We start from the raw sequence: 12,524 nt of genomic DNA, 5'->3' as shown, positions 1-12,524 counted from the left end.
CGCTCACGATTGAAGCATTAACCCACGGGGGTGGAGCTCAATGTGCAGCAGTGTTCTCAACAATCCACGCCATTTTTATCTCCCTCGACGGCTGTAATGATTATTAATAGGTGTGCGGATAATGTAACGGATATTGGTAACGTTCTAATTCTAAATTTTGCGTAATTATTCTATCCAGTGTTCCAGGGCCGATGGGCGGCTGAACGGTAAATTATACGCTTAGCTACAAATTTGCATCAAAATACGCCACATGCCAACATCAAATTAGCTTATTATCGCATTTGTGTGATATTTTTCACCTTTACGCCTTGGATAACTTTGAGCGTAAAACAAAGAGGAAGATCAAAATTAATTAATTCCGATCGGAATGCCGCCACTTTCTCGTTACGGTTGAATGGCAGCATACTGGTCCAATTTTTCAGACTTTCCCCATCGAATTGGACCTTGGATTGAGTTGGGATATTGGAATTCCATCTTCATATGGTAGATCTAAAAGTTAGACTACTTTTAAGGAACTCCGATTCCCTTGGAACTTGTTGCATCAGTATTATTTGTCCACCCGGCTCGGGTTCTTAACCATTCGATCCAGCAGCCAGCATTATTACTAGCCGTGGGTCACTGGAAGGTCACATTAATACGTTCCCTTTTTTTCTACTCCAACTGCTCTCAGAACGAAGCATGGCAGCCCGTTCGTTCAATTTCTGCTTCCCTATCGGTGTGGAACGATCGGCTCAGTAAGACAGTAAGGCACCTGTAACCAACCGATGGCGTAACGAACGAAGGAACCGCACAAAACCCTGGTGCATACCCTGTCCACGCCACTGCACTTGCAGCATTGCAGTGTGCGGGAAATTGCTTCACATTCTAGCGAACTGCGAGCAGCAGCAGAGTTGATGGGAGTTTCCTGGTCGATCGATTGATCTTTCGCCTAATGTTCGCGCGTGCACAGATGGTCCAAGGTTCACTGATCTCTTTTCGGGGGGAAGAATTCCGGTAGCTTATTGGATGGCCGGTGCTAATCACGCATGACCGAGTGAGAAGCGGCTCGAGGTCCGATTGAAACGAAAGCGTGATCGTCCGTACTTCTTTGATGACGGATGACAACGATGTTTTTATAGCACCATCCGACCTCCAGAAGCGGGCGCTCTCGAACTCCGCTTAGTACAGCCGCCACGGAACTGCATTACGGCGGGTCGCACATTAGCTGCTCCGAAGGCGCTACTAAGTGTACACTTTGTAATCAGCCGTGTCCGATCGGTGGCCGGTTTCCTTCTTCGGCTGCATCGGTCCCGTCCCTGATCGGGTATGACACAAGAAGGATTGTCATTTCTATAATGCAGCACCAGCACCGAGAGCTGCAATACTGCCAAGGTCCGGCGTTCGGCCACGTTTTATCAGTAGGCGCAGATCTTGCTGACCCCGTCACAAATACCGAACCGTGTGCGGAAGGAGAGCACTCTAAGGTGGCAGCAGCACGTCGGTTGGGTGTTGTGCTACTGCAGAATGGGAAGTCTTTTTTGCTACTCTGGTTGCTGGGTGCCGAGGCTGTTGGATGATCGCTGTACAGAAGCAGGAAGGTACTCCGATCGTGACGGCGTTCGTCACCATATTTCGTTTCTCGGCAGGGCGTAACTGGCACGAAGTTCAGGGCCATATAGTATACGCACACTCACGTTCGTGCTCAGGAATTCCTACATTCGATTCGAAGTCACACCGATTTGCGGCAGGAAGTACGATCAATTCTATTCAATTTTCGAACCCCGCGTAAAGCAGAGGTGCGCCGGGCATAATTTATTCATGGTGGTTCGTTTCAGCGGATGGGTTCGTCGCCGAAAAGGGCGTTGAAATCCTTTCGAATAAAATGTTTTATTATCGTTATTTTTCGTTTGGAATCGGCTCACGGTTCGCTTGGCAAGGCGTTGTTTTGTTCCGCTGTTTGGTGTGATGAAATCGATAAAAGAGCGGCTGATTAGGCGGCGAGAAGTAGAAGTGTTCATTAGTTATTTTGTCACAATTCGGTACCGTTTTTTCAAACAATTTTATGTTCGCGATAAGATCACCCCGACATCCGATCGACAGCTTAATCAAGCTGTTTGTTCGATTGTTTGCCTTTCAACACGATCATTCAGCAGGAAATTGGAACCGTTTGTGAATGGAGCTTTCGCGACTCGTGCGCGTGTTTGGGGCTGTAAAAATTTCAGTGCCATAAGCGAGCAAAAGGAAAACCCGAAAAGCGAATTGCTCACTCTTCGCCTCATGCAATTTGATTTCGCACCGAAGAAGCTTTCATTTCATCCCTTCACAGGTCGTTCGCTAATTGGTGCAGCCGTAAAGTGATTAACAGTGGGTGTTGTTTGGTTTGGCGCTCATCATTAGCTGGGCGAGTTTTTCCCTTTAATGATCGTCTGCAGTCAAGCACGAGGCGTTTGTGTCAATGTACGTCCGATTGTGCATCGATAGAATGCGTTGGGCAGCACGCGATCGTAGCCGGCCAACCGTTTGCCAACCACTAGGAAATGACGCCCGTGGGAAAGAATGCAGCACACGTATTGGGCTGAGGGCCTACCATTCCTTCTGCCGCCTTCGCTCGGCTTCCCGATGTGGGACCGTTTGCAGGACATCCAGTTCTGCATCCATTCTCTTCGCCGTCTGCAATAGAAGTGTGTACGGGCGCGATCGGATTCGCGTTCACGCAAATGGGCTCACCGCAACAAAAGCAAGAGCAATAGTAGAGCAAAACCACACTACAGCCCATGTGCAAGATCTGGTTTGCATCGGGGCAAACGATCGATAGATCGATCGGAGCATTTGGTTGCTGGCGCTGGGCCCAAGCACTGGCCCGCGAGCCTTTCCCTTCCGTTTCCATTTCGACCATCGGCGTCATCGGTGGTGGCGCTCACTTTCGCTGTCGCGCTGACGACGACGACGACGAAGGCGAACTGGACCGTGGCCCGAGCGGGTGCGACTTGGATGGAACCGCAACACAGCAAGACTGAAGCTGAAAATATTATAAAGAAAACTGTAGCACTAGCAGCAAGGTGGTGATGGTGGGACAGCTAGTGTGGGGTGGGTGAGTGGTATAGGTGGACACGCAGAATCATACTTTTCCGGACCAGCAATCAAGGGCAACTTGTTGTTATTTTACACGGTCGCGGTGTGGTGGACCGGTACTACAATAGTAGAAGGTGTAAAGTGCCTCTAGGGGGAGCTACAGCTACAGTGCAGGGCGCGATGGACGAGATAGGTTATAGCACAATTATAGCATTTTTTAAATCAAATCGTTTGAACGATACACTAACATGAAGCTGGGAGTTGTCTCTGTCGAGGTTACTTAGGTTTTAATAATTATTAGGCCTTTTTGATTTTTTGATAGAAATGAAAGAAAAATTGATAAAATTGATAAAATAGAAAATGTTTATCTTTTAATATGAAATGAAAAATTAATTATATTTTATAAAATTTTACAAAAAATGCCCAACAAAGAATGGTTATGTATGATTAAATATATTTATATAAATAATAAAAGTTATTTTTGGACGTAACGGCATTGTACCGTCATAATTGATAAAAAAAAATTGCTTTTTATGTTTTTTTCGGTTGTTTTTTACTTTGAACATTTTTTGTTTGTTTATTTACCTCTGTTAATTAAGCCATGATCGCCTACTTCTTTAAAAGTCTTAATAAAATTTTGTTTGTTTATTTCTTTGTTTGGTTTAAACGTTTTTATTCTAAATTTATTAGTTTAGTAAAACCCTCATACGAATGTTGAACATAATTTCGTAAATAAACAGCTTCCTTCATCAAATAAATAGGTCTTAAGGTTGTTTTCACGATCACTGTAATGTTCTGTTGCTTTGCCTTATCTGTAGGAATATTTTCGATCTTTTTTATATGAAAAATCAAGATGTTTTCATTTATGCGTTGCATGCTGTTTACATATGCTTGAAAAAAAATTGACTTTAATAGTTAAACCACCTTAAAAAAAACCCTAAACTGTCGCACTTTTTGTCCACCGCACTGTACTGTTTTATTGTCTTGTCTTGTCTTTAGGAATGTCTTTTTAAATTATATCGGCGTTTAAGAGCCGTTTCTTTTTCAACAATCGTTAATCGTGCTTTGTTTTTTTTTTGTTTCTGTTCTGCTTCGTTTCGGCATTCTGTTCCGCTTCCTTACCTAGCACGCATCGAACGCAACTCGATCGATTGTGGCGGCAAGAAACCTTTGTAGGCAAAAGCTGCGGCAGCGGTGTCACATTTGGCGCGTCGTTACAAACCTTCAGGGGTCGGGGTCATAGGTTGAGGCGAGACGGTGGGTTGCTGGGGGTGGGGGTGGTGTAGTGGGTGCGCATATACACCCAATTTCCGTACTGACTAATAGAAACCGGCCCCGCGTTAATTGTACCACCGCGTTCGAAATCTGACGTCCGCAAGCACTGGCCCTAGCGGTTGGCGTTTACTGAGCTCGTGTGGCTCCGTGTGGCTCTGAGGTGTTGGAAGGGGATGCTTATGCGCGTTGGGTACTAACTGTAAATGTAAGTAAGCTCGATCGACGCCACGAACACGAAGGGGGAGAAACCACGGCTCGTTCGGCCGGTCGTTCGTGCGTTCGTGGTCGAGTTCGGGCGTACGGGAGGATGGGCGTGCTGGCGCGATCGAGCGCGTTTTTGGGCAGAGAAAGAAATCCGGTGGCGCTCGTGTGGGCACCCTTCCCTTCTAATTGCACGGTTCGGTCCCCTGCGTGGATGGAGAGTGTCGGGCTTTGAGAAGCAGCGGAGGGGATCGCTAGAATACGCCGTTCGGCCGAGGATCGACGGCCGAGATCGGTACGAACCGAACCTGCTGCTGCTTGGGTGTGGTGTTTTTACTATAAAAGCTGGGTATTGTCCTTTCGGAGATCAGTATTCGGTACTCGGTTTGGAAGTTTTGTGTTAAGCGAACAACTGTCCGTGTTTCGGTAACATAAAAGTCCAACAAGTTGCTGTGTGCATCAGAAGATTGAACGCTAGAGAAAACATCGTCAGCCGCTCAAAAATGTTCTCCAAAGTGGTAAGTGCCATCCCGGGACGCGGTGTGTGCGTTGTGGTGCTCCGGTGTGAAGTTCTAGCTCCGGAAGTTCGGGAAGTGCGAGGATCGTCGAGGATCAGTGATGCAATGAGCAGTGATTGCTCGGGGATGATGAATGATCGAACAGTGAACAGAGTGCTCCAGTGAGTGTGATGCTAATGGTTCTTCCTGCGTTGTTGTGATTGCTTTGTAGATCGCTGTTTTGGCCTTTGCCGCCGTGGTTGCCGCTAAGCCCCAACATCAGCAAGCCGCCCAGTATCCGGCCGGAGTCGATCCGTCCCGCTGCCCGTCGTATCCCAACTGCGACAACGCGGCCCTGCACAGCCCCAACCCCTACAACAACCATGCTGCCAACCACTGGAACCCGAACTGGAACGCTCAGCCCAGCTGGAACCCGGCCCCAGTTCCCGCTCCGGCCCCGGCCTCGTACTACCACGGTGCTCCTCACTCGTACCAGGCTCTGACCGGCCCAAGCCACAACTACCTCGGAGCCCCGGCCCCCACCGCCGGAGGAGACCGGTAGGGGTTCTGCTGCTCTTGAAGCAGCAATTCCTTGGCCATAAATCCTGGCACTCGCTAATGTCCCGAAAATTCTTCTCCACAGTTACCCTGCCGGAGTCAACCCGCAGTCGTGCCCGAACTATCCGTACTGTGATAACACCGTCCAGGCTGGACACCCTCAGGCCGCTCCTCTGCCAGGATTCACCTCTCGCCAGTACCCGGCCGGAGTGTCCCCACACACCTGCCCGAACTTCCCGTACTGCTAAGATCCTCGCCCCCTCGTACTACTTCCTCTATCCTCTTCTGCTACTTCACTGATCTTCACACTACCGTCCTGTAAAAAGCGAAAACAGAAACCCCCATTTCCTTCTCATCCCTCTCAGCTCCATAGTTGTTCATCCTCGCTTCACCTTCCGCCACGGTTGTGTCCCTGCTGACCAGTATTGGTTTGTTTGTTTTTTTTGTTAGTGGTTTGTGCAGCACTTAGTACTGCCCCGAACTGCAATGCACATTGTACAGATGTTATTGTGTTCCCTTAGCGTGATTGGTTGTTAGAACAGCAAGAACGATAAGAGCGCAGCAGTTCCAAGCGTTGGAGAACCTTTTTTTGTTTTTTGGATAGGGAAAAATGCCATGTAAAAAAGCAAAAGCAAAAAGAAATGATCCCACTACAATATGCAACTTCTCATCGACTATGTTATCTCAGCGTGCGATCGCACACATCGCAAGTGAAATTTGAAATGCAATTGATTTAAGAATCAAACCCTCGTTGTGTTGCGTATCTGGTCTTTTTGTAGCTGCATCCGAAATTTATGACTTAACGCTTCAGAGCATATGTTTTTTGTTGTTGTTGCGAATGTCGGCGATATTATCGGGCCATACACTATGACGTCACAAGCAGTAGTAGAAGGACGGCAAGGAATACATTGGCATAATATCAGCCCAAAAGAGATGTGGTTTAAATTATCAAACCGTCCATCATGCCAAATTTTTCTCGGTGTGTGCCTGCATTTGATATGAGTTAGTTGTGTAAATATCTTCTGTTATGTGATCCGTCTTAAGCTTTGATTTTTTACCATTTGGTGCTGTAGAGTAAGCTCACAATAAAACTAGCGTTTCTCAATCAAATTGAAGCTTCTTAAAAATTCACTTGTACTTTTGCTTTCACTAGAACATTAAAAACGCATTTAAAAATTAATTGAAAACATTAAAAAAACTTTTCCTTAAAATTCTGCACTTTATATTATAGCCTTCATATCAAGGGCAACTCCGGTCTTCTCACGACAGGACCGGAGTTCAAGTCTCATCTGGGACGTTCCCCCATAGTGAGTACTGATTGTCTAGCTATGCAGTAACATTAAGTCCAATAAGCCAAAAATGGCAGGCATGACCTAAGAGGTCGTTGGGCCAAGAAAGATGAATAATAATTTGCTAATTGGCTTTTCGTTATATCCTTTTATGACAAAGCAATACGGCTACCCACAAGGAATGAACATGAAACATTCCCGAGGAATCAAAATTGTTGTACAACAAAGCCTTAGTCTGAATTTACAGTATGTTTGAATGATATAGCACGCTAAAATCCCTTATCACTTAGAGCAAATAGTTAAAATAATAATTAAATTCAATTTCTATAATCTTTTCTCCTTATTAACCGGCTAAGGCATGCTTATGTCAAATATCGGTTTCATTTTTACACACCTACTTTCGAATGCTCTTGACCTTCGGCGGAGTTGTACACCCCTGTTCGGTGGCAACAAATCTCCGCAATAATTGGAATAGGGTCTAGTATTAAGAATGCTACAAAAGTGAGTTGTTTGCTTGACACACTTACCGTCGTTGATTTTATTAGCTAACTCTTATCGTATAAAGATGCAGTTGTATTATTGTATAAGAAAATTTCAAATACTAGTCAGGCATTAACTCCCTCCGAAGGCATTCTTCTCAGTGAGTATCGACGTACATCGTGTACTAATATTAGGCTCCTTCATCTACCAAATTTGCGTCGTGTTGGTTCTACGTGTGTAAATTATTGTTTAGCTCATATTCGCGGATTAAATAATCTCGAACGAGCTGCTGTACTGGCACTGGGAAGAATCTACAACGAGAGGAACGGTTTGTCAGTTATGATGGTCTTCGTTGGAAGCTCACCGTACTTACAGCATGAACCGAGTAAATACACCAAACAGTCTCGGTACCGTCACCACGATGTCTTCCCGCAAGATTCCCTTAACGATCTCCCGTGCCGCCTGATCGCACGTCAGGGGAGCAAACCTAGTGTGTGGAGAGGAGCAGAATGTAATTGTTTTTGAGCTGCTCCGTTGTTACTGCTGCATGTTGTGTAATGCCGTACCGTGGTTTCTGCAGGAACTCAACCACATCCTTGCGTGTCGTGACGTAGTACGGATTGACGCAGGTGGTGCGTACGCTCTTCGAAATTCCCTGGATGCGAAGCTGCTCCGTAAGGGAGGCCATGAAACCGGACACGGCAAATTTCGTTGCCGAGTACACAACGCCCCACGGAAAAGCGTACATGCCGGACATTGAAGATATACCGACGATATGGCCACGTTTGCGTTTGATCATCCCGTCCAAAAACACTTTCGTCATCTGTGGTTGAAAAAGGGAGAGAGAAAAAAAAACATTGGTGATCATCGGCTCAATTAATCAGCATTTAGATGCAAAAAACAATCGTTTTGCGAAGATTTTTAGGAATTTTGCAAATTTGTCAAACTCTGCCAGTAATATTTTTAAATTCATCGCTTTGTCATTTTTTTTCTTCTGTGTTTTCGTATTAAACCTTTAGTAGCAAGTCACGCTGGTTCGCTGGTTGGGGTCTAACAAAATTTAGAGATCGTGGATAACTGCAACACATGATTAATGATCTTATATTGTGACTTTTGGAAGAAAAAAAAATTATAAAAATTTGCGCAAGGCAAAAGGCCTTAAAGTTGCGGACTTTTTTATCATTTGTTTACGCAACATGAACCCAATCCGCCTTGTTTAATGCATATTTACATGCTTGAGCGTCAGACACCACCAAAATAGCTTTGTGTTTGTATCTGCTAGGATCCATTCCTAATTGACTTAGATTATACATGTATGAGAATTTAATAAGTGGATATGGAGAGAGGACCGGTCTAACTGAGATTCGAACAACGACTCTTTGAAGTGTAAGATCGCGCACTAAAGCTCTACACCGATGGACTACCAGAGCTTGTGAGGTCTAAATGCAGGGTATAAAGTCTGCAGTGACCTCGTTAATACATATCCACATCGATCACTTTGGCCAAGAAAAACAACCGGCTTTTAAATTGTTTCCCGACAGTCACTTATCGAAATTGATATCGATCAACAGAACGCACGCAGCAAAAAGCATTAAACAATTGAGCATACTTCATGCTTGATTGACAGATTTTCAACTCATCCGCTGGGGAAAAACACTTATTAGCTATAATGACAAAACAAAACAGCAAAATTACAGAGCCGTAGGAGTAGCATGTGATCGACGCGCACGGAAACATGTTATCGGGCAAAATTACACTTGTTTACCTTTGGCACTGGTTTTGATGCATTTTTTTGCTCACCTTTGCTAAGAACCCGCTGGACGAGCGAGAAGATCGTTAAAGTTATTTTAGGTTGGAGCATCTTCAAAACTGGCACCTCCTATCTGTATCGTCCGTGAGTGTTGTTCGACGATCAACTTGAGTGCATACTTCCTGCTTCCATCAACATAAGCCGAGAGCATAGCCGAGAGAAGCTTGGCGATCCCCAGTTCGTTTACATATTCTTCGTTTGCATCTTTTATACGCTTCTACCCTTTCAATCATTAAGGTTGCCATGGTGGAGAATTTCTCAGCCTCAACCTCAGCCTCAACCTTGATAGGGATTCGTTCACAAGCGCCCATGATTGGACAACAACATTCGCCAAAGCTCGACCGCTCGATTGCTGGTTGACCGCTAAAACGGGGCGCACACGCTACCCTTCGCAAAAGCTTGGCTAATGTTGAGAGCCGAAAGTTGCAATCAGCATCATGAATGGGCAGAAATAGATGGCTTTCGTGTGTCCATCAGCACTCGTAAAAAAATTAAAAAACGCTACCCTTATTTCCTGCTATGTTTTGGCAAACGATTACACAACCGAGCAAAACCACCGACATAATCGAACCGGGTTTAACTTTTTCCCTCGATCAAGTTTCACAAACCTTCGTCGTTGATCGGCTAGATAGCGAAAAAATTGTTCGCCAATTTTTACGCAATGCATCAAACGAACTTTTCACGTTATGGCCGGATAAGGTTGTGGCTGGTTGACCTGACATACATTCGTTTTAAGGTGACATTTTCCTGGGGCGTAAATTCTTCTTCCACCATCAACCTGCGGTGGAATATTAATTAGTTTGATTATTGAACTATTTTTTAACGATCACCAATTAGCATTCCTTTTCTTCCTCAAGGGCTATAAATATGCCAAACTGGCTTTTATGGAGAAGGGTCGCTCATCCATCTCGATAACCGTATCAAACTATGCATATATCCGCAGTGCCATCACAGCTGATCGAATCGCGGTCAAAGTGCTGGCAGTTCCGCCTATTCGAGGCTTGTAGCTCACCCCAACACAAACATTGCCATTATGCTAAGTATGTGGTCATTTAATTTTTCAACACTCTTCACACACACGTGAACACACGACACACCTCTAACGGTCACGGGTAGCGCCACAAACTCCACAACGACTTCCTCCTAACGTGACGAAGATGAAGCGATGGAGTGAAGAACGCTCGCGCAAGATTACTGGCTGCATTCAACCGGTAGCGAAGACGCTAGGATGCTGCATGAATGGAAGCACCCTTGGCCTTGAGACGGCTTGGCCACCATAAAGCTTACCCATATGTGCGACTTCATGTTGACGTCCATCACGCTGTTCGCGCGCTCCACGTCCGAATCGTTGATGAAGGCAAACATGATCAGCCCAGCATTGTTGATCAGAATATCCACCGGTCCGGCTCCGTCCCGTTCTATACTTGCGGCCAACTGATGACACTGGTCGTACTTGGACACATCCACCCGGTACGCTCGGGTGGACACACCGTACTGTTGCTTAATCTCTTCGGCCGTCCGCTCAGCGGCCGCCAGATCAATGTCCACCAGCACCAGATGACAGCCACGCGCCGCCAACAGTTGGGCCATCGCACGCCCCAACCCATTACCGCCCCCCGTTACGAGCACCACCTGCCCCCGGACATCTTTCTGCGGTCGGGGTACGAACATGGAATAGATTTCACGGAACAGTAGCGGCACACCGAGCAGAATCACTTTCACCAGATCGAACACTATCGAGAGCACCGTGAGCAGTGGCTCCAGCGCTATCACGAACCGGACGTGCGATGGTGACGTTGATCCACCGGTGGCTTCCTCGCGCCGGTTAGGATCAACGCAGGAGGAAGGATCACTGCGATCGCTGGTGCTGGTTGACGAGCTCATGGTGCGGCGACGCGATAGCCACGGGTTCCAGGGAAAGACTGCGTCTGACGTAGCTGCCAGCGGACAGTTCAACCTGACTGGGGTTCACAACTCAAGAGGCTGTCCGATCGTCCGAGCAGAGGGGAGGATCGCGCCGCCGCTGATCGAGAGGGCACTATGAGACGCGGTGGAGCAAGATGGTGCATGGTGGATGACTTAGTTTTGGATAACTTTTTATATATTTTTCAAAACCTTTCATATAGCGAATATTGAGAGTCTGCAAAATTGTATTTAGATATTTTTTATTAGCAAAAATTGTGCTGGATCTTCGCTTGCTATAAAATGAAGCGTGTCCAAATGTCTTGCTATAATTTTATTAGTAAAAGTAGCGACTACTATTAACCAACACAGACAGACACACCAGCAGCAACACTAGCTTCCCATAGTGCGCTAAAGCCAGTTTCATCCTCAAAATCGCTTCCGTTTGTGTGACCACACCATGCTTTCCACCGTAACGTCTTTTTTTTACAATTTTTTGTGCTTTTTTTAGGGGGGGTTTACGGAGGCACACAACCTATGCACAAGTGATCTGTGCCGATGACGTACGGACACAATCATCAGCAAATGTGCAAACAACGGCCGGCCGCGTAGCCGGTTTTGTTTTGTTTCCCTTGTGGTTTTGTGCCCTTTTTTTTGTACTCTCTCTCTCCCTCTCTGTCGCTCTCTGGGGGGGTCTCACGATGAGTATCTTGAATTATTGGTTACGGTTCTTGTGCGCCGATCGAGCAGATGACTCGACGCGTCTTGTTGACACACCGCGTCTCACCCTGCGGCTTCAGCTAACCGCATGGGGTTAGTAGTAGAAACACATTTGGCGGGTTGAAATTAGCACCAATCATTGCGTTTGGTAATGAGCTAACGCTTACATGCATCTCTTGCACGTCCGCAGTCACGCATATCACCACAGATTCTGTACGTATTATATTGAGATGCAATTTTTTCCATTCATCACGCTCAAAAGGTGATCAATAGGAGTAAAAAATGAAGTATACAATTACCTAATTATGGAGGCCACTAAAATACACTTTATAAACAAACGAATTTAACGCTTTTCCTGTGTACCGGGCATCGAAAAGAAAGCCCTTTACTTCTTTACTCTCCCCGGTGAGGCTGCGGTTTACGCCCGGCGAATCAATGAACATTTAAATAAATTCATAAATCATGTATTAGCGGGAGAGTTTCCCGAGCTCAGCTCTGGACGGTTCGGAGTTGCCGTCTTTTGTTGCTATTTCGCCAATAATCGTCCGAAAAAGTTGTCAAGCCAGTTTGTCGAGCAGTCTCCAGGTTCTGGAGAGCGCGCTGGATGCTGAGCAGGAGCGTCCCAGGCGTCGAGTTTTTGGATCGCGACTTTTACGGCTCGGAACCACATGGCAACTAGCATTGACCTTGAAAATACAATCTTTTCAGTTCAATAGCCTCGATCGCTTTGTAGCTTTAGAA

At 46.1% G+C, this 12,524-nt stretch overlaps 2 protein-coding genes across 2 annotated transcripts; one reads left to right on the top strand and one right to left on the bottom strand.

Annotated features, from left to right (window-relative positions):
- The first annotated feature begins 4,888 nt into the window (after window positions 1-4,888).
- LOC118513875 (cuticle protein 1-like) lies at window positions 4,889-6,327 on the top strand. Its single transcript, XM_036060181.1, has 3 exons — window positions 4,889-5,045; window positions 5,257-5,582; window positions 5,668-6,327. Exons 1-3 carry the CDS (start codon window positions 5,031-5,033, stop codon window positions 5,828-5,830), a joined length of 504 nt encoding a protein of 167 aa, XP_035916074.1. The 5' UTR covers window positions 4,889-5,030; the 3' UTR covers window positions 5,831-6,327.
- Window positions 6,328-7,377: 1,050 nt separating this feature from the next.
- Window positions 7,378-11,133, bottom strand: LOC118513874 (17-beta-hydroxysteroid dehydrogenase 13-like). Its single transcript, XM_036060180.1, has 4 exons — window positions 10,449-11,133; window positions 7,918-8,174; window positions 7,725-7,838; window positions 7,378-7,662 (listed from the first exon to the last, which is right to left on the bottom strand). The coding sequence occupies exons 1-4, from the start codon at window positions 11,043-11,045 to the stop codon at window positions 7,581-7,583; spliced, it is 1,050 nt and encodes a 349-aa protein (XP_035916073.1). The 5' UTR covers window positions 11,046-11,133; the 3' UTR covers window positions 7,378-7,580.
- Between the last annotated feature and the right edge of the window lie 1,391 nt (window positions 11,134-12,524).

The sequence above is a fragment of the Anopheles stephensi genome, chromosome 3 (genome assembly GCF_013141755.1).
Source record: "Anopheles stephensi strain Indian chromosome 3, UCI_ANSTEP_V1.0, whole genome shotgun sequence".
Taxonomy (NCBI): Eukaryota; Metazoa; Arthropoda; class Insecta; order Diptera; family Culicidae; genus Anopheles; species Anopheles stephensi.
Note: the sequence above shows the minus strand (reverse complement) of the source record. Positions and strands in the feature narration are given on the sequence as shown.